This window comes from Eriocheir sinensis, chromosome 18 (assembly GCF_024679095.1).
Source record: "Eriocheir sinensis breed Jianghai 21 chromosome 18, ASM2467909v1, whole genome shotgun sequence".
Taxonomy (NCBI): domain Eukaryota; kingdom Metazoa; phylum Arthropoda; class Malacostraca; order Decapoda; family Varunidae; genus Eriocheir; species Eriocheir sinensis.
In genome coordinates this window covers 17,169,861-17,188,816 of record NC_066526.1, presented here as the reverse complement: position 1 = coordinate 17,188,816, position 18,956 = coordinate 17,169,861, and the positions used below count along the sequence as shown (strand labels likewise).

At 41.5% G+C, this 18,956-nt stretch overlaps 1 protein-coding gene across 4 annotated transcripts; it reads right to left on the bottom strand.

Moving 5' to 3' along the window:
- Window positions 1-754: 754 nt before the first annotated feature.
- LOC127000386 (protein phtf-like) lies at window positions 755-17,173 on the bottom strand. Of its 4 annotated transcripts, none has more exons than XM_050864058.1 (15): window positions 16,935-17,173; window positions 15,146-15,312; window positions 14,780-14,988; window positions 14,250-14,448; window positions 13,130-13,238; window positions 11,713-12,292; window positions 10,037-10,231; window positions 9,151-9,352; window positions 8,573-8,695; window positions 6,622-6,793; window positions 6,286-6,435; window positions 5,615-5,693; window positions 5,039-5,184; window positions 4,650-4,842; window positions 755-4,077 (listed from the first exon to the last, which is right to left on the bottom strand). In XM_050864058.1, the coding sequence occupies exons 2-15, from the start codon at window positions 15,309-15,311 to the stop codon at window positions 3,928-3,930; spliced, it is 2,673 nt and encodes an 890-aa protein (XP_050720015.1). In that variant the 5' UTR covers window position 15,312; window positions 16,935-17,173; the 3' UTR covers window positions 755-3,927. The 4 variants fall into 4 exon arrangements, with proteins under 4 accessions (XP_050720015.1, XP_050720018.1, XP_050720014.1 ...); XM_050864061.1 differs by lacking the exon at window positions 16,935-17,173 and adding an exon at window positions 15,995-16,484 and having other exon boundaries at window positions 11,962-12,292; XM_050864057.1 differs by lacking the exon at window positions 16,935-17,173 and adding an exon at window positions 15,995-16,479.
- Window positions 17,174-18,956: the final 1,783 nt, after the last annotated feature.

Here is an 18,956-nt window from a genome sequence, read left to right as displayed (position 1 = left end):
AAACACTGACGCATACAAGCATTCATACTTTCCACCCATTATATGCGTAACTGGAACATCCTCCCTCAACAAATTGTAGACTGCGATACAATAGACTCATTCAGAAAACAAATACACACTGTACTTGTCACCACGTAGGTACAGCACACCAACACTCAATTCACTTGATTCCCTCCTCTGCCCACTCGGCTCAATCCCTCTTCCCCTCAACAGCAAACCCAAAATATGCGCGCTATATGCACCTGCACAACTCAGGAAGACAGGAACCGCATTTTATCAAACTCCGGTGCTCATTATCAATAATTATCACAAGGAGGATTTTAAAAACATATTACTTCAAGCGACAAAACAGTAGACTTAGATGTATTAAAATAGCTAGCGACCACTCGCAACTCATGAGTATGGAACTGCTCCTAATCTGGAGATCGAGATCGCCCAGAAGTCAGGACCCGCACGTTAACCACTCAGCCACCGCCTAATGCTAAGTCATTTTACAGTCCACCTGTTCCCCCTTATTCACGGGGATTAGGGGACATGGAACCCAGCGAATAACGAATTTTCGCGAATGTTTAGCGCTGCCCCCGAAAAAGGCCTCTAGACAGCAAAAGATCACAGAGCAGTTTTGCACAAACTGTACCTAATATAGCAGTTTGTTACCTGAAAGCAGCATGAAATATAAGTAGCATTACTCATCAACTCTATGTACTATAAACAGTATATATTAATTTCAATAGGGAAAATTAAACCATGAAAATACCATTATAATTGTCACGTCTTTTACTTTAATAAATAATGTCAATGAATTACATAACAAAAAAAAACGTTGACAGCCTAGTCTTATCCAGTTCACTGCCGTGTCACACGAATAGATGTTGATAATGCAGACAGATACCTTAACTAATAAATAATGATACTGTTAGTGAGAGATTAACCCTAAAGTAGCTACACCACTTAACAACCACAGTACAGTAACTTGAGATGTAGATTCCAGTTTTCACTTAATCATCACACAATGAAAATAATCATCAGCAGAATAGTGAAAGCTGTAATTCTGCCATAAGTATCGATATGCTAAATACTTATCTTCTAGACAGTGAATACACATTATGGCACACAATAAGTGATACAGTGAGCAAAACAGATCATATGAATACATGAAACTGACTAGAATGAAAATGGCATTATGCAATAAGTTTATAAAAATGTAACCAGATTAAATATCACTGACAGAAAATGAGACCAGCTTTTATATCAACCTTGCACGTTAGGAAGCAAAAAGCTGGGGGAAAATCTCTTTAAACGAGAATCAGCAACACAGCTAACAAAAAGCCATCTGTAATGCAAATGAGAAACCAGAAGCACAAAGGGACACTATGCAGCTTATCTATTAAGGATGGCTGTCTCCTACCATCCGATGCCCAGTGAATGTTCACACTCGACCTGTGACACAAGATTGCTGAAAATGGTACCAATATATTTTTTCTATTTATAAATTTGTGTGAATTATCACATATTATGATCTTAAACATGCAGTATTATAAGTTCATGAATTTGTATTACATGATCATGAATGAACACATTATATTTCTACTTTATCTTGCTTCACAAAAAGAACTTCATCATCACAAACTAATTCTAAGTGACATCACACCACAGAAAGAGTTTACATCTATGACTTCCTGTGACCCAGTCAAGTGAAGGTAAGTGTTGTCAGTGTGTATGCCCAGCACTTTGTGTGCCCCATTTCAACCAGTACTCATATAAGAAATAACAACTGAAAAACTGAGATGAGTTATAAATATGAACCATTTTATGTCACAACAATTTTTATCAATCTAAAATCTGTCTCAACTTTATTTTCAAGGTAGCATGCTTAATCCCTGAACACTCCAGTGAGGTTTATAATCAAAATTTTCATTCTATTTTTACAAGAGTTCACTGTCATACATAATGTAAATTTTACAGGGTATTTTTTTCTTACGATGAGTCCTGATTGGGATGGTAAATACAAAGAGGTGAACATGACATGTTAAATGCTAATACAATACAGCCTACATCAAGGACAGTGGCCCTCGGAGAAAATAAAGGTCTGATAAAACACCTGCACCACCATGAATACACACACACACACACACACACACACACACATAGAGAGAGAGAGAAAAAAAAATAGAATTGAATAGGAAGCAGCCCCACTGCTTAAAAATACAGCTGACCTATAAAACTGGGTATTATAAATATTTTTACCCAGATATTTATTAAGTAGCTACTCCAATGGATATCTGGAAAGGTGGAACAAAAATTTAACTAACATTTTGAGAATAAGCTTCCTCCATCGAAATAAATCGTTAAGGCCATTAATGTATTACATTATGTTCACACTCCAATACATTGCATCTTTGCCAAGTGCTAAACATCCACCACACTGCAACACATGTTTCTAGCTTTATTGAACAAACCAACTGACACAGAAGTCACAGGCCCACCACCATTAATATCATGTTCAAGACTAACCTCCTATGAAAGACTTGCTCCTTCTTCTGCCTCAGGTTTAGTCAAATTAGTACTCGGTAACTTTACATATGAATCTGAACAAACACCAGCTGTTCAGCATTCAAACTTCAATTAATTTGTCTGATGATTGTCATGAGAATTTATAGTCCACAATAAAAACTCAATGAACTTCACAACCCCTGCCACCAAGGGCATCATAAATCATATGAAAATAACATATTTCAGACAAAAGTCTACCTTGAATAATAATAAAAAAAAGTATAAAACCAACACTGATGGCTAACTTAGCTGATTAATTTTAAATTATAGGGTATAAAAATTATCTTTGGACACAAGAGTATCACAAATTTCAATAAAAAATGTTATATTTAAACAAAAACTAAAAAGAATTAACACTCAGTAGAAAAATATATTGGAATAAATAAGTATTAGATAACAGTGTCAACAAATGAGTACACACACAAAATTCGTCCTAACCTTCACAACTGCAAACACCCACCAGGAAACAGATCTCAGCTGCCTCTATTAAACCCATAAAAGTCCCTCAGCAGCAATTTGGCACTGACCCACAAACTTTGGGGTCACTCTTAACCCTCCACAGAGTACTTAACACATGTGCCAAGCAGCCTTGATTTTTTACACGTTGACCCTTAAAGAGATGACTGAGGAGAGCTGTCAATATAAACTGTAATAGCTTGGTCATCACAGTCACCTCAGTGTCCAAGAAGAGGAAGTGTGCACCCAGCACAATGTCACAGATCACACAGAGCTGAAGCTCAAGACACCATGCTGTGTAGCCAGCACCCCAATTTGGCCTCAGTGAGATCATTTTCTAAGCATATTGATAAAAAATAACTCCAAACAATATCAATTCTAGGTACACAGGGATGTACATATCTTTACACTTTATCTCCCTTAAATCACCTTCAATCCCTTAGTCACCATACATGCATTCCCACTCATCCTGCAACTGACTCAGAGGTGTCATCACTTAATGTCTAAATGGACCAACATATTATCTTCCCACAATATCTTAACTCTAATTACCCTCATTTCCTTTATAACACAAATGATTATCTTTCTCCATCAAGTTGGCACATCTGTAAATAGCATTACTCACTTGTCTGCCCAAATGGACCTACAATTCTTCCTGACACCATTCCCACCCTCTGAGGACTCTCAGTCCCTAATCAGTTAAAGAAGTCCTATTTTTCTTCTGGTCATCACATAAACACCTGCACTCACTTATCAACCTCAAAGAACTTATAATTCATCCTCATACCAGTCCCACCTTCTAGCTATCCTCACTGGTCAGTCAGTCAAAGAATTTTGTCTCTCCAAACAGATAACTCAGAACTACCATCACCCACTTAACTGCCTTTTGGCTTCTGCACACCCTGAGATGCCACTTTATTACTTGAACTTGATCTTGTGCAGCTTAAGCTTGAACCCAAGTAGATCAGACAGCACTCCTGAGCAGGCTGAAAGGACCACCAGCCTAGTCACATTGTAGAGAAGTGGGTTAGCTGAGAGGCCCGAGATCTTGAAAGGTGACTCAAGCTCCTGGAAAAAAAAAGTTGCATTAATTAATTGAAACATATCTGCACATGCATGTACACATGCATACACATATACAAGTAATGACAATACATACAACAATGGATAACCATTCATAAAAAGAATAGAAAGCTTCAAAGTAAATAATGGCAAAGGACCTCCTCTTAATATACTTCTTCCAACTTGAGTAGAACAAACGTCAACTTGAGGACATGGCCAGGAGAACCAAAGAGAATGAACAGGCAATAAAAAAATATAAAAAAATAAAAATACTTGGCACCCCTTGCTCTGATGCTCTCTAAATGGATGTCTGTTACAGAAGGTGTGGATGGTACATCTGCATGTCTGTGCTGTAAAAAATATGTGTTTCATCATAACTGAATTCCCACTGGCAACAACATAGGGCCAGGAATATCAACCACACACTGCATAATGCATTGTTAGTATGGGTGCCAAAGTTTTTATTTTTTTATTTATTTATTTATTTTTTTTTTTTTTTTAGCCAGTAGTAGAATCAGGAATAAATTGAGTTAAGCAAGAATAACAGTTTTTGAGTGAAGGATGATATACTTTCCCACCTTTAGTAGAACAGACACCAGCTTGAGCACATTGTTGGCGAGAGTGAGCTCGTCCTTCTTCTGTGGCTTCTGTTCCATGTGGAGGTACATGTTGATCTGCTCCGTGATCAGCACAGACAGGCTCGAGTACTTCTTGTTGATCATGGCACCCAGGGTCATGAAACGCATCAGGTAAATCCCTATTGCAAAACACCTGCGGAAAGAATCGCTGTTAGGGTTGCTTACAGGGTTTCAACTAAACGGTCATGAAATTTTCCATCATGAGTACTTCATGTGAATAATGGCACCCAGAAGGAAAAAGATATTGATTGTCTTAGCCCACTACATTAATTTACTGCCACCCAAACTCCCTGCCTTACCCCAGTACTTCCTTTCTTCTCGCCACTCACCATAGGAAGAGTTCTATGCTGTACATGGAGTTCTGGAGCTTCTCGTCCTCCCTTAGCAGCTCAAAGCATAGGTACGAGACCAGCAGGAGTGTTATGGCAAAGGTGGCAGACACTATCACATCCACAGACCTCTGTGGACCACGTTTCTGGAATGGCATCCCGGCTCAGTAACTTTAGCCAATTCTGCTTATAGTATGAAATCAAGACTTATCATGGTTTTCTTTTGTCAAGGATTGAATGCAAAATACAAAAGAAATACCCTGCTTCATATAAAGAGAAGTGCATGCCAAAGATAAGATGAAAAAACAAGAAAAAAATGTTCAGTTCTTGATATTCCCCACAAGCTGAAAGTAGATGTTCATTGGTGGTCTTAAAAGTGAATCTTGCTTTTGTTTCCTTTAAATTTTGCCATAAGCAAACATTATTATTTTTTGTGTCTCCAACACTCTTTTGGCCACTCATTTCCACTTCCTTTAGATTAGCTGTCATTAGCAGACTTTTTTCATTTGTTTATTTTTGCCGTTTAGATGCTTCCTGTACTGTGAAAATAAAATAAAAAAATAAAAATAAACTCACCCTCAGGCAGGATCGGACAGACAGCCACGTCTTGATGTTGTGGACCTTGTTGAGGCGGAAGTGTGGTAAGTCATACTTTCTGAAGGACACAAACACATCCGTCAGCACTTTCCTCTAAAGCAACACTACCTTGAAACATAAATAAGTCAACACTACCTCTTACATACCAAACACACAAATAATCACCTACAATGCATCATATATACTACTCACCTTACATTATCATAATAAACAAGATTCATACACATTAACCAAGCAGCCACCAATAAAATTTCACATTTACAAACATTCACCAATCACATGCAACCTGTAGGAGAATGGGGATGGGCTTGTTGAGGACCGGTCACTGATATAGATAGACACTCAGAGGAGAGAGGATGGGGGTTATCTTGGGGGTCACCATGAACACAATATACCTCACTCATCAGACAAAACAGTCAAACATAATGGATCAATACAATCTTTCGAATATTAGACACTTAAAGTAACTCTTGGACTCTCACCTATGATGTACTCTTTTATGAAGGGAGTATTAAGACACTTCTCCATCCAAAATTGAGTCTCTTTTTCAGCTTGTTCTATTTTTTCTTTAAATGCATAGCACTTTTTTCTCCCCTTGAATTACTTCCTTTACTGTAAAAAATAGAGGAAAAAAACAAACATCGCTTCACCTGGCACGCCTGGCGGAGGTCAAGTAACAGAAGTGCTTGGCGTACAGGAACCGCTGTTTGAAGGTGCGCTCGGCCACGGACAACAGAAAGAAGAACCCAGCAGCCAATAGGAACCGGTTGATGCAGCTCAGCAGGATCACCGAGGATGCCCTGAGGTAAGTGTGTTGTGTGAACTGGAATGCCTGGCCAGTTGCTACATTGGTTAGCTCCCTGACTGACCTCACTTGATAAATGTTTAAAGAAAGAAACCATAAACAGGCTACACAGGGCCATTTAATTTACAGTCTGATAAAACAAATACAAATCACAAGCAGGTAAACAAGAAGCCTGACTCACCAGGTACTGTTCCCAAACAAGCCTGACAGGAGGGTGTGAAGGGCTTGGCAGAGAGCTTGAGGCCAGTCCTGCGAGTCCTGTGTCACCAGTGCATCAAGGAAGGTCACCAGTGCCCCATATTCAAGGCGACAAAGACTAGGCACCAAGGCAATGACAATGGCCATGGTGAGCCCTGTGGAAAAGAAACACAATGCAAGACCGAGGCATATTAGATGAGGTCAATGCTTAGAGGTATATGGTCGAATGGCACAACTGAAGATGACCATTAATTCATGTATCCTGTAAAATGCTAAAATAAGTAAACAATATTAACTGATAAGTATGCATGACTTGGTTTCAAAATTAGCAAAAAATATATATAACAAAATTTGAACTTTTTGGAAGACATGAAAAGGCATAGAACACTGCAGAGTAAGCAGAATCAATTTCTGCAGTTGCATCATTTTGTGTGCACATGTGTGGCAGTAGTGCTAAAGTGGCAAACTATTGGAACACTTAATCTCATAGGTCTCCTACAACCATGCAAAACACGCCATTCAAAAGCTCTTGAGTCAGGGACCTTACAAAAATAGTGCCAAAAATATCTGTCAGTTTTAAATTTTAAATTTACATAAGCACCACCTCATTGTCATAAAGTTCTAGTGTGTAAATAGTTATCAAGTCTTGTCAGCTATATGATAGGAAAAATAATAAAATAATAATTAATTAGGGATGACATATAACAAATAATAAAATAATAATTAACTAGAGATGACATATAACAAATAAAAATTAACTAGGGATGACACATAACAAATAATAATTAACTAGGGATGACATATAACAAATAATAATTAACTAGGGATGACATATAACAAATAATAAAATAATAATTAATTAGGGATGACATATAACAAATAATAAATAATAATTAACTAGGGATGACATATAACAAATAATAATTACCTAGGGATGACATATAACAAATAATAATTAACTAGGGATGACATATAACAAATAATAATTAACAGGGATGACATATAACAAATAATAATTAACAGGGATGACATATAACAAATAATAATTAACAGGGATGACATATAACAAATAATAATTAACTAGGGATGACATATAACAAATAATAATTAACAGGGATGACATATAACAAATAATAATTAACAGGGATGACATATAACAAATAATAATTAACAGGGATGACATATAACAAATAACAATTAACAGGGATGACATATAACAAATAATAATTTACTAGGGATGACATATAACAAATAACAATTAACAGGGATGACATATAACAAATAATAATTTACTAGGGAGGTCATATAACAAACGGATGGCTTCCAATTCTTGATCTTAAAATAAGTGAAAAAATAAAAGAAAATAATAAAACAATGAATGAGTGGATTGGAGGCTTAAGAGCCAGGAGAAGGTGATTAAAATCCAAGTATTATTGATTTTTTTTCTTTCTTTCAGGTGCTGCCAATAGCACCAGTAGGCTGTCTTGTGGGGCCTCTTCAATAACTCCAGCCTGTTAGTGGTGAAGGTTAATTTTATTTGTAGTGGCTGCCATATGTGACTTTTGTTTGGCCCATGCTGCCCCCCGGTGCTCCACTTGAATGGAGTCACTGAAGTTAGGGTTAATTGAAGAGCTGGGCAACATGTGGGTAACCTTCCACCACTTGCCGATGGTTTGAAAAATCAGCATGTTTTGGTGGGACTTGAACCTAGTCCACGCTAGGTCCTCAGGCTCACCACACCAGCACGCTGACCACTCGGCCACAGCCTCCCCATAAATGACATCAGAAAGGGCATCCAGCCTTAAACCACAAACTACAACTCCTCAAAACAGTAACACCTTATAAACATGGGTAAAAACAAAGAATAAAAATTAAATTCAAATGATGCTGTGCAGGATAAGAGCAACTACACCCAAACACTACAATGCTCTCACCAAACTGGAGGTAGTAAGTGGTGTGGTGCAGGCTGTCCACCTTGGAGATGACAGCCGAGGAGATGTCCAGCACTGACAGGTCCACCTTCTTCACCTCAACGCCCTCCCAGATCTTGCAGCTCACTTGGAGGGAAAAGAAGAAAATGTTAACAATTCTACTAAGTCTGTAATGGAGAGCTAATATACTGGACAGACTTGTGCAAAAGTTGAGCTCCCCAAAACTTAGGTATGTTTGCACTGGACTCTTTTTCTTCTTTAGAGCAAGGTAAAACAGCTCAAGGGAAATAAAATAAAAAAGCAACAAAAAAAGCCCACTAGGCACAGTTCAATTAAAAAGCAGAACATAATAAGAGGTCAAATAAGAAAAAGAGGTCAAGTCGTAGGGAGGGAGAAATACAGACAAAGGAAGGCTATTCCAGAGTATACCAGCAGAAGGGATAAAAGAATGAAGATGCTGGTTAACTTAATTTGTCCCTCTAGAAAAGTAGTACTATACATTCTAAAGCTTGCCCCTCCCATTTAACCTTAAAATGTCTAAAATTTTACTTTTACATAATCCTGCTATGGCCCCCACCCACCTTTAACAGACACATTGGGAGTTGCTGTGATGATGGCTGCTGGCGACCCTTGAATATTCCAGTCCAGTGTCTCAGGGCAGAGGAAGGATGGGGCTTGGGGGTCATCTTCCTCCTCCTGGTCATCCCAGCCACCTTCACTCTCACTGCTGTAGCTCAGGTCTTCGCTGTTGGTGGTGACGCCTGTCCACTCAAATGCTGGATGCTGTGGTGTTATAGTGAAAATTAATAGAGGGAAAAAAGGTGCTTAGTGGAAAAGTTTCTTGGGCAGTGTAGGGTCTGCACCCCTCAGCTGCTCCCAAAACAAAATGAGGAATTACAGGGCCCTCCTAAAATGCTTTGCTCCCCCTACTGATTTTGAAAGAAATTACTGTTCCCTTTCTTGCCACAGCCTCAGTTTGCTATTGCACCAAGGATGCATCCCCCAAACCTTCCCTGTATAAAAAGAGATACTACTGATGCGAATAGAGTTTGAAATCCCTTAGTTATCCTTTTCCTATACATTACTCATTTCAATAGTCACTCCTCCCCCTTCAGCTATATAGTTTACCAAGGCTCTAGCAGCAAAGGGAAAGGTGAGTATGGACTCGCTGTGTTGCCAGATCTACCGAAATATCATGAGATTTACTGAAATTTTGATGATGAACATCAAATAAATAATCAATCAAATGATATATATATATTATTTATTTCAAATTTAAAAATATAAAAATAAATATATATATATAATTTTTTTAATTTAATTTTATCTATATATATATCACAAGAACCATAATATATATATAAAAAGTCGTCTGCAATTTTTACCTACCTACTGAATTTTTTAGCAATAATCTACTGAAATTTCCTCTGCACCAACTGGCAACACTGGGAGTTACTTTGGCATTACCTTCCTCTTGGAGTACTGGGATGTGGGACTCTGTTCACCATCACTCTCACAGGAGGAGTTACAGGAGCTCCTCTCAACAGCCATAGGAAACTTCTGGGGCGAGCAGTGGCGGTGGTTATGATGGTGGTGGTGGTGGTAGTTATGGTGGTGGTGGTGATGGTGGTGGTGGTGGCTGGTAACACTGGCCTCAGGCAGCTGTAGGAGTAGCAGGGGTGGGGTAGGATGTGTTCAGCAATTTGCACACACCATACCCAAAAGTTTTACTCACATCAGAAAAAAAAATCCCAGAAAACTTAGCTGAGGTTTAAAAGTAATATATATTGAATGGCAAATGCAAAAGAGGCCTCAAAATTCTCTAGTTCAAAAGAATGTCTCTTTGGCTCATTGGTAAAGTGTTTGCCTTCCCACCTTCTACGAGTGGATTCAAACCCATGGCCAGGGAAGTGGAAAGGCTAAAACTTTACCAAAAAAGCCAGACATTCACTTGACTCGGGGGATTTTGAGGCCATAACAATACTTGCTTGATCATTCCACTAAAAATTCTTTCCTCCAATAATACTAGCCCATTTTCTGTATCTAAGCTCCCTTCTGCTTCATCATTACATTAAACTTTCTATCCTTTGACAATACCAGTTCAGTTTCATACCTCAACTCAATTTCCAGGCTTTCTTCTTCCTCATATGAGCACTTATTGGAATGGTGTATACAGACTGGCAAACATACCCTAACGCCAAGCAGGACAGTTATATGGTTAGAATCATGTCACAGACACCATTAACAGTAAAAACAAACAAGCACGAGGAGGGTAATGGCTTTCCGTTAACGAATCACCAGTCAGACAATCATTATCATCATTATGTTATCTCACGTTTTGTGTAGCCAGGATGGAAAAGTCAAAATGTCCTCTGTTAACCCAGTAGCAGTGACAGGCCAAATATGTGGCTTTACCGTGTAGCAGCGACGGGCCAAACTTGTGCCATGATATAAACCCCAAAAAATAGATGATGCAAAAACTGATCTCAAATGCACTGATTTATATTATGAAATGGTTTGCGTGAGTGATTTTTTCTCATTTTTCTCGCTTAGAGGGGCCTTGAAGAAACATGATCCCCGCAGCTACTGGGTTAAAAGCAGGTTAAGAACACTGCACAAAAAAGGGTAGAAAATGTTTAGCTTAAAAATATTCAGGATCCACATCCATATTCAACCTTGGTGCCATTATTCCCTGTATTTTAGAAACTTTATATGGTAAAGATCCATTAGTCTGAATCCTGCTAGTCTGAAAACCCAGAGTCCAAATTCATGAAAGCAGGAAGTTGAGTCAAAAGAAAATATTGTTGGCATTCTGGAGTCTAGGAAATTAACAAGAGATACAAATTTATCAAGCCTGAGTTTTGGATAGCCTCCCTGCTGCTATTCTGATAGTCTTTTACTACTATATAATTTTTCATCTCAAACATGAAACTACCTCATTCACCGCATTCATTAGGAAACACTGGAAAATGGATGTGAGGCATAACAATGAAGTGGTCTCAGATTAAAATATTTAGCAATTTGTATTTTTATAATTGTAGTTGTTTATACTTACATCTCAGCTTCTGAGATGAGTACTAACTGGAATGGTGCACACAAACTAACAAACACACCGTCATCATTTCAACCGAGTCTTCCCTCACCTGGACGGAGCCACAGCAGGGGCATGGAGGCTGTGGAGGGCCATGGCACCTGCTCATGGCCTTCCACCTCTCAGCAAAAGGGTCAATTTCACCCTTCCCACCACTGTCAAGCTCACACCCTTTCCTGCAGTGGCTCCTGTGCCTCACACTGGGCAGCGGCAGCCTCAGGTGGTTGTCAGTGAGTGTCCTATCCTCCCCTGGAGTCCCTCTGGATCCCTCAAGACCACTGTCCCCCTCGTCACCACCTACAAGCGTTGGTGATGAGGTGACAGTCTGTGTGTCATCATTATCTGACTGGCTGGTGCAGCTTGGATGTGGTGAAGACTTATTGGAGAGGCTGGTGAAGAACTTGCCATCCTCCACCCCTTCTGTGTGGATATCTGGGCTTCGGTCTGAGGAGGATGTGGTGGCGCCCTGCTCCTCCCCCTCTGCCTCTCGCTCTCCTCCTCTAGGCTTGAAAATGATGATCTGTGGCCGCCCCTCAGGGCTGGACGAGTAGCAGGAAGACACACAGTTCTCCGAGGCTGAGCGAGGACGTAGAGGGTGGTGCTCCATTCCCCGTGGCTCCTCAGAGTGGGATCTAAACACAAATATTGGTTACTTCAGGAAGTTTGGGAACAAAATTAAGGGTCAATGTCAAGATAGTAAAGATTATGATTTAGGCTTCATCTTTGTGTTTATTTTGGTTATTTCAGTAGATTCTTAAGCACTGATAACCACAAATGTTGACACAATAAAGAGGATCATGATTTAACTTAATAATGTAAATTTTACTTTTGTTTACTTATTTATTTATTATTTTTTTATGTTCAGCCTATAGCACCAGTAGATTTTCGTGATGGGGGGGCAGTTGGTTGGCTTCAGCCCATTAGCGGCACAGGCAAGTATTCTTTATAGTTGTGCCATTCTGGCTTGGCTGGTTACTTCAGAGAATCAGAAACACAAATAAGTAAAAATGTTAAGGTACCAAAGAGTCTTGATAATGACAAAAAAACTTATTTAGTATTCATTTTATCTCATTAAATGTGAACAGTTTTCCTCATTATCTGATAACATTCAACCCGGATTCACCCTTACTAATCAATGAATAATAATATTACTCATAAGTCATTAGCAATTACTTTAGTTTAGATTTACCTGAGGCTTGCCTTCATTATCATCTGACCATCTTTAAACTGAACCCACTGCAACTGACAAGCAAGTAATTCTCAAAACTTAATTTAGGTACAAAGGCAGCTCACCCAACAAGACAACTTACGTAACATGTTAATGAAGAAAAACGATGCCGAAAGTTCTTTAAACATCTAATTTCTAAACACCAAAAAATCTAGTTCAAATACAAATATAACACAATGAGCAACACTAAGCAGCTCACTCAGGCCAACTATATTTAATGTATATATAAGGATTGTCATACCTGAAGTTCTTTAGAGATCTAGTTTTGACTGGCGTTGAATTTTTCTTGATAAAGCCACCAGTCAACTTAACCACGTCTCTCTTCCAGCAGTCACACACCACACTTTTGCCTTAGGAGGAATGGAGAATGATGAAGTGAATAAAAGTGCATAGAATAATTAATAAATCACCAGCAGCGGCAGCAGCGTTTTTTTTTTTTTTTTTTTTTTTTTTTTTTTTTACGCCGTGGCCTATGGCGCCGGTAGGCTTCTTCCCGGTGGGTCCTGATGGTCAGCCCATGGCTTCTTTCCGGTGGGTCCTGATGGTCGGCCCATGGCTTCTTTCCGGTGGGGCCTGATGGTCGGCCCAGCCCGTTCTGGCGCAGGCAAGTGTTTATAGTGGCGCCATCTTGCATTGGCTCATGCTGCCCTCCCAGAGCTCATCTTTAATCCTAGAATCTAGTGTCTGGGTTGATAGGTGGTCTTCTGGACAGCATGTGGGTAGGTTTAAGCTACTCGGCGGCGGCTGAAAAATCCCAGCTTGATGGCACCGGGCGGGGATTGAACTCGCGTCATCCTGAACGCGGCGCTGTCACGCTATCCATTCAGCCACCGCCTCCCGACTACAAAAAGTAGGCATCTCTTGAACATTTCCACTAAATTTGGTTTTGTGCCTCTAGTTTCCAGTTTGAATGTAAATGTTCTATACCTATACCTCATAATTTCATCACACCGACTGCTGACCAGCATTCCCTTTGGTCTCTCTGCATCAGCTATTTCTCAGTCTGTCACTCTTTTTGTCCATGTCTTATCCTTACTCCTGCATTCATATCAGTAATCCAACAGAATTAATATAATATGATATGAGGGTATGCATGTGTAAATGCAATCTTGTAAAATAGCAAGTGAAAACTTCAAGAGGAATTTTTTATAATGGTAAATTGCATGGGGTCTCTGTGATATATTGTTCATATATGATTACAATCCTGCTCATTGTGGGAAATGAAGTTTGAAAGATAATCAAACATACATGCACGGACGCACACATACACAGATACAAATACAGATATGGAGACAAGACCACACAAGCGTAAGCCCAGGCCCTGTAAAACTACAACTAGGTAAATACACACACAAACACACCTCTTCCCGCCATGGCCACACTCCTCCTCACGAGCCTGGCTGTCCTCCGTCCCGTCCCACAGCGCACCCCAAGACACCTGGTGCTGTGGGTCGGGGAGGTGGGGCCTCCAGGGTGGCGGGTACACACTATTTGGGAGTGTATGATACTCAAGACCACCGCCACCATCGCTGGAAGGACAGCCTCGGACATTGGTTGCTCCTAAGGATGAGAACCAGTGGTATTAGGGGTGAGAAAGGGAGACATATGTCCACAAATCCACACACACCATTCCATTTAGTACTCATACAGGCACTATTCATAAAAATGGATTTAATATGAAACTGGAATAATGTCAAAATAAGGTTTAACTGCCAATCTATATTTTAGTAGTATTTCATTCATTTGATGCATGTAACATTTTCTAATAATTGTAAAAATGAGCAAGATAGGGCATAGAGGATTAATTTAGTATGTTTATCATGTTGTATACACTCCCTTCCTTTTTTCCTCAAGTCCTCATCCCTGCCTCTTCACCCTTCTGCTACACCACCTTCATGTGTTCATCATTGCGGCAGGCCACCACCACCGCCCCACAGTACACGATGGAGCAGTACACGAACAGCACCACCAGGAAGCCGCAAAAGGAGATTTCACGCACCCACCACCGGGAACACAGTGGCAGTAGGGCAATGCGTGCAATGCCATGGAGACCTGCCAACCACAACCCAGAGTGTGGTTTGGCCTTGGGAAAGGTCGAGCCTGGGAAAGAATAAGTTATTCAGAATATTCTCTTAACAAAGGAGACATCTTGGGGGTAAACTACAATCAAAAGTAAGTGAGTATGGCTAAGATGAGAAAACTTAGCAGAAAGAACATGCATAAATCCCTACATACATACACACACAAGCACACTCACCCCTCACTAAGTCAACATCAATGAACTCTGTCTTGGGGTTGGCAGTCTTGCGGGGAGTGTAAGAGAGCCCCTGGAGGATGCGTTGCTCCACCGTTGTCTCCCAGGACTGTTTATCATACAGGCTGATGCGCCCTTGGTACCAGCCGAGAGCGGACTCCAGCACCATCCTGCCACAACCACAGGAGGAGTTAATGAGGATCATTTTATGGTGCATGTGTCTTGCTTTACTGCAGCCACTACCATACAGGCTCATGGCACAAGCCGAGAGCATACTCCAGCACCATTCTGCCATAGGTGTTTAGGGTGGCTTATGAGGCTGTGTATTACGTGCCCTGGTGCAGCTACTCTTATTGAACTGGCCAATGCAAACTTAGTACCTACCAGCAAAGAGTCCACTCCAGCACCAGGAGGGTCAACACTCAATAGTAAACATGAATAGCTTAGATGCAGCTACTTATTATCATTAGGTGATGTGAAAAGATAAGGAAATACAGTAGTTGCAAGTTTTAACGTGTTCTTCCTGCCCTGAGAAAATGATGAAATAGAGTACTTGAAAGAATGATATTAAAACTATGAAATATCTGAATAAGGATACTGTATAACTATCCTTTCTTCTTTGTCTGTGCAACTCCTGTCTTAAGGTAATATGAAAGTGGCTTTGAAGAAGAACTATTAACTGTGAGACCTTTAAAGAGACCTAAATAAGGATACAGGAATCTCCCCTATTGTGTACTTGAAATGGGAAGGATAACTATAAACTAACAGCCACAAACACTCCCCTCACAAAATAGTTGCATTATTCAGCATGTAACACAGTTGAATATCCTTGAAATTCTTATAGTGACTCACATTACGATGGGCGGCACGACACCCCTGGCCACCTCAGCCCACCTTGCCTTCTTCAGCATCTTCCTGTTGCTAATAAACTTAAATGTATGAGATGAAGGGAACAGCTAATACGCTTTGCTTTCCTTGTGGTCGCAGCGTACGAAGGTTATCTTGAAAGTGATCATGGCTTAATCAAGTTAAGGAGTTAAGCTATCTCGCTCTGATAAGATAATGATAGGGAACAATAGTATGTCTTCAGGTGCTTCATTGATTATTGATAAAGTGACTGCCAGACATTTTACTAAGAGAAAGGAAGTTATACCAAATATCTCCCTATCTGATTGTGATGGTGATAAGGAAAGCTAATCACAAGACAGACAGATTGCTGAAGGAAGGAGAAAAATAGAGCTATGTAGTGTCATGCCAAATCTAATATGGGAGGTCAAGGATAATCAGTTTAATAGAAAAGCATAGTATTTGGCATTCGGTAAGAAAGTCCTATTGGTATGTCTTGATGATATGCAGTAATCCAAGTCACAAGAATACAAATGAGAGATTGACATAAAAATTCAGACCACATTCAGAGAGAGAGAGAGAGAGAGAGAGAGAGAGACAAGGTCACAAATGAGTCACAAGGTTACAAATGAGAGAGAGAGAGAGAGAGAGAGAGAGAGAGAGAGAGAGAGAGAGAGAGAGAATTTCCGAGTTGATCTTTATAGTCCCTTCAACTTAATTCTGCCATAGGTGTGTCAGGGTTACAAACTGTGACTTGGCTATAATATTTGTAACCTTTCATCTACTCCTACTGTACTGTTCTTAACAATAACATCAACAATCTTAACACTAATCCCATGTTTAATGACTTCAGGGGGGGAAAGGTGTCCATCGTTGGCTGCCGCACCCGGGCGAGTGTCACATTGATGCCACTTAACCACCCGTGCCTCGTAAACCAGAGTATCACCTGTGTAATCCTGGGAGGAGGCCGTGTGGGAATAAAACTACATGAACCAAGGCATTATCTTGGTTTCCCAGGAGCCATCTCTGCCAGATCCTGGGATTGGGTCTTGGTCTTGGCCTTGGTTGCCGCAGCGTTGCCAAGGGATTCTTCTGCTTTCTATCTTCTTTTTCTTTTTCTTTTTCTTTTTTTCTTTTTTTTACCTGTTCCGCTTTGTATCGCTTGTCCTCCTTGATTCTTCTTCACACTTATATACTTCACCCTGAATTTTTCTGTACACTTTAATTGCTTAGCCCCTTTTCACATGGGGCCATTTAGCAGAGCTTTTCAGCGGCGCTGCTGGCAAATCTTGAATGAAAAGTTGAACGTGTGGGCAAAGGAATCCAAAGTGTGTGGAGAAGAACAGAGTGGCTTCAGGAAAGGATTAAGAGGATGGCTGAAAAATGTACGTGTTGCTCCTTTAGGAATTATAATAAACAGAAATAAGAAGCACTTAACGCGTGTCGTTGACGCTGTTAACGCGTGTCGGTGGCGCTGTTAATGCGTGTCAGTGGCGCTGTTAATGCGTGTCGGTGGCGCTGTTAACGCGTGTCGGTGGCGCTGTTAACGCGTGTCAGTGGCGCTGTTAATGCGTGTCGGTGGCGCTGTTAACGCGTGTCGGTGGCGCTGTTAACGCGTGTCAGTGGCGCTGTTAATGCGTGTCGGTGGCGCTGTTAACGCGTGTCGGTGGCGCTGTTAACGCGTGTCAGTGGCGCTGTTAATGCGTGTCGGTGGCGCTGTTAACGCGTGTCGGTGGCGCTGTTAACGCGTGTCGGTGGCGCTGTTAACGCGCGTGTCGGTGGCGCTGTTAATGCGTATCGGTGGCGCTGTTAACGCGTGTCGGTGGCGCTGTTAACGCGCGTGTCGGTGGCGCTGTTAACGCGCGTGTCGGTGGCGCTGTTAACGCGTGTCGGTGGCGCTGTTAACGCTTGTCGGTGGCGCTGTAAACGGGCGTGTCGGTGGCGCTGTTAACGCGCGTGTCGGTGGCGCTGTTAATGCGTGTCGGTGGCGCTGTTAATGCGTGTCGGTGGCGCTGTTAACGCGCGTGTCGGTGGCGCTGTTAATGCGTGTCGGTGGCGCTGTTAATGCGTGTCGGTGGCGCTGTTAATGCGTGTCGGTGGCGCTGTTAACGCGCGTGTCGGTGGCGCTGTTAATGCGTGTCGGTGGCGCTGTTAACGCGCGTGTCGGTGGCGCTGTTAATGCGTGTCGGTGGCGCTGCTAATGCGTGTCGGTGGCGCTGTTAATGCGTGTCGGTGGCGCTGTTAACGCGTGTCGGTGGCGCTGTTAACGCGTGTCGGTGGCGCTGTTAACGCGCGTGTCGGTGGCGCTGTTAACGCGCGTGTCGAAGGCGCTGTTAACTCGTGTCGGTGATGCTGTTAACGCGTGTCGGTGGAGCTGTTAATAACGCGTGTCGGTGCATGGCGCTGTTATTAACGCGTGTCGGTGGCGCTGTTAACGCGCGTGTCGGTGGCGCTGTTAACGCGGGTGTCGAAGGCGCTGTTAACTCGTGTCGGTGGCGCTGTTAACGCGCGTGTCGGTGGCGCTGTTGACTCGTGTCGGTGATGCTGTTAACGCGTGTCGGTGGAGCTGTTAATAACGCGTGTCGGTGCATGGCGCTGTTATTAACGCGTGTCGGTGGCGCTGTTAACGCGTGTTGGTGGCGCTGTTATTAACGCGTGTCGGTGGCGCTGTTAACGCGTGTCGGTGGCGCTGTTAACGCGTGTTGGTGGCGCTGTTATTAACGCGTGTCGGTGGCGCTGTTAACGCGTGTCGGTGGCGCTGTTAACGCGTGTCGGTGGCGCCGTTAACGCGCTTCACTTAACTTAATTATAAGTGCTTCTCCGCAGTGCTAAAACTGAGTCAAACGTTAGCAGCGCTAAAGTCACGCCACGCACGCGGTGCTAAAAAAGAGTAGCTTTGGTGCATCTACATGTCAAAGCTCCCATTGAAAGCGCTACATTTTGTGGTCGCAACCGACGGCGAAGGCAA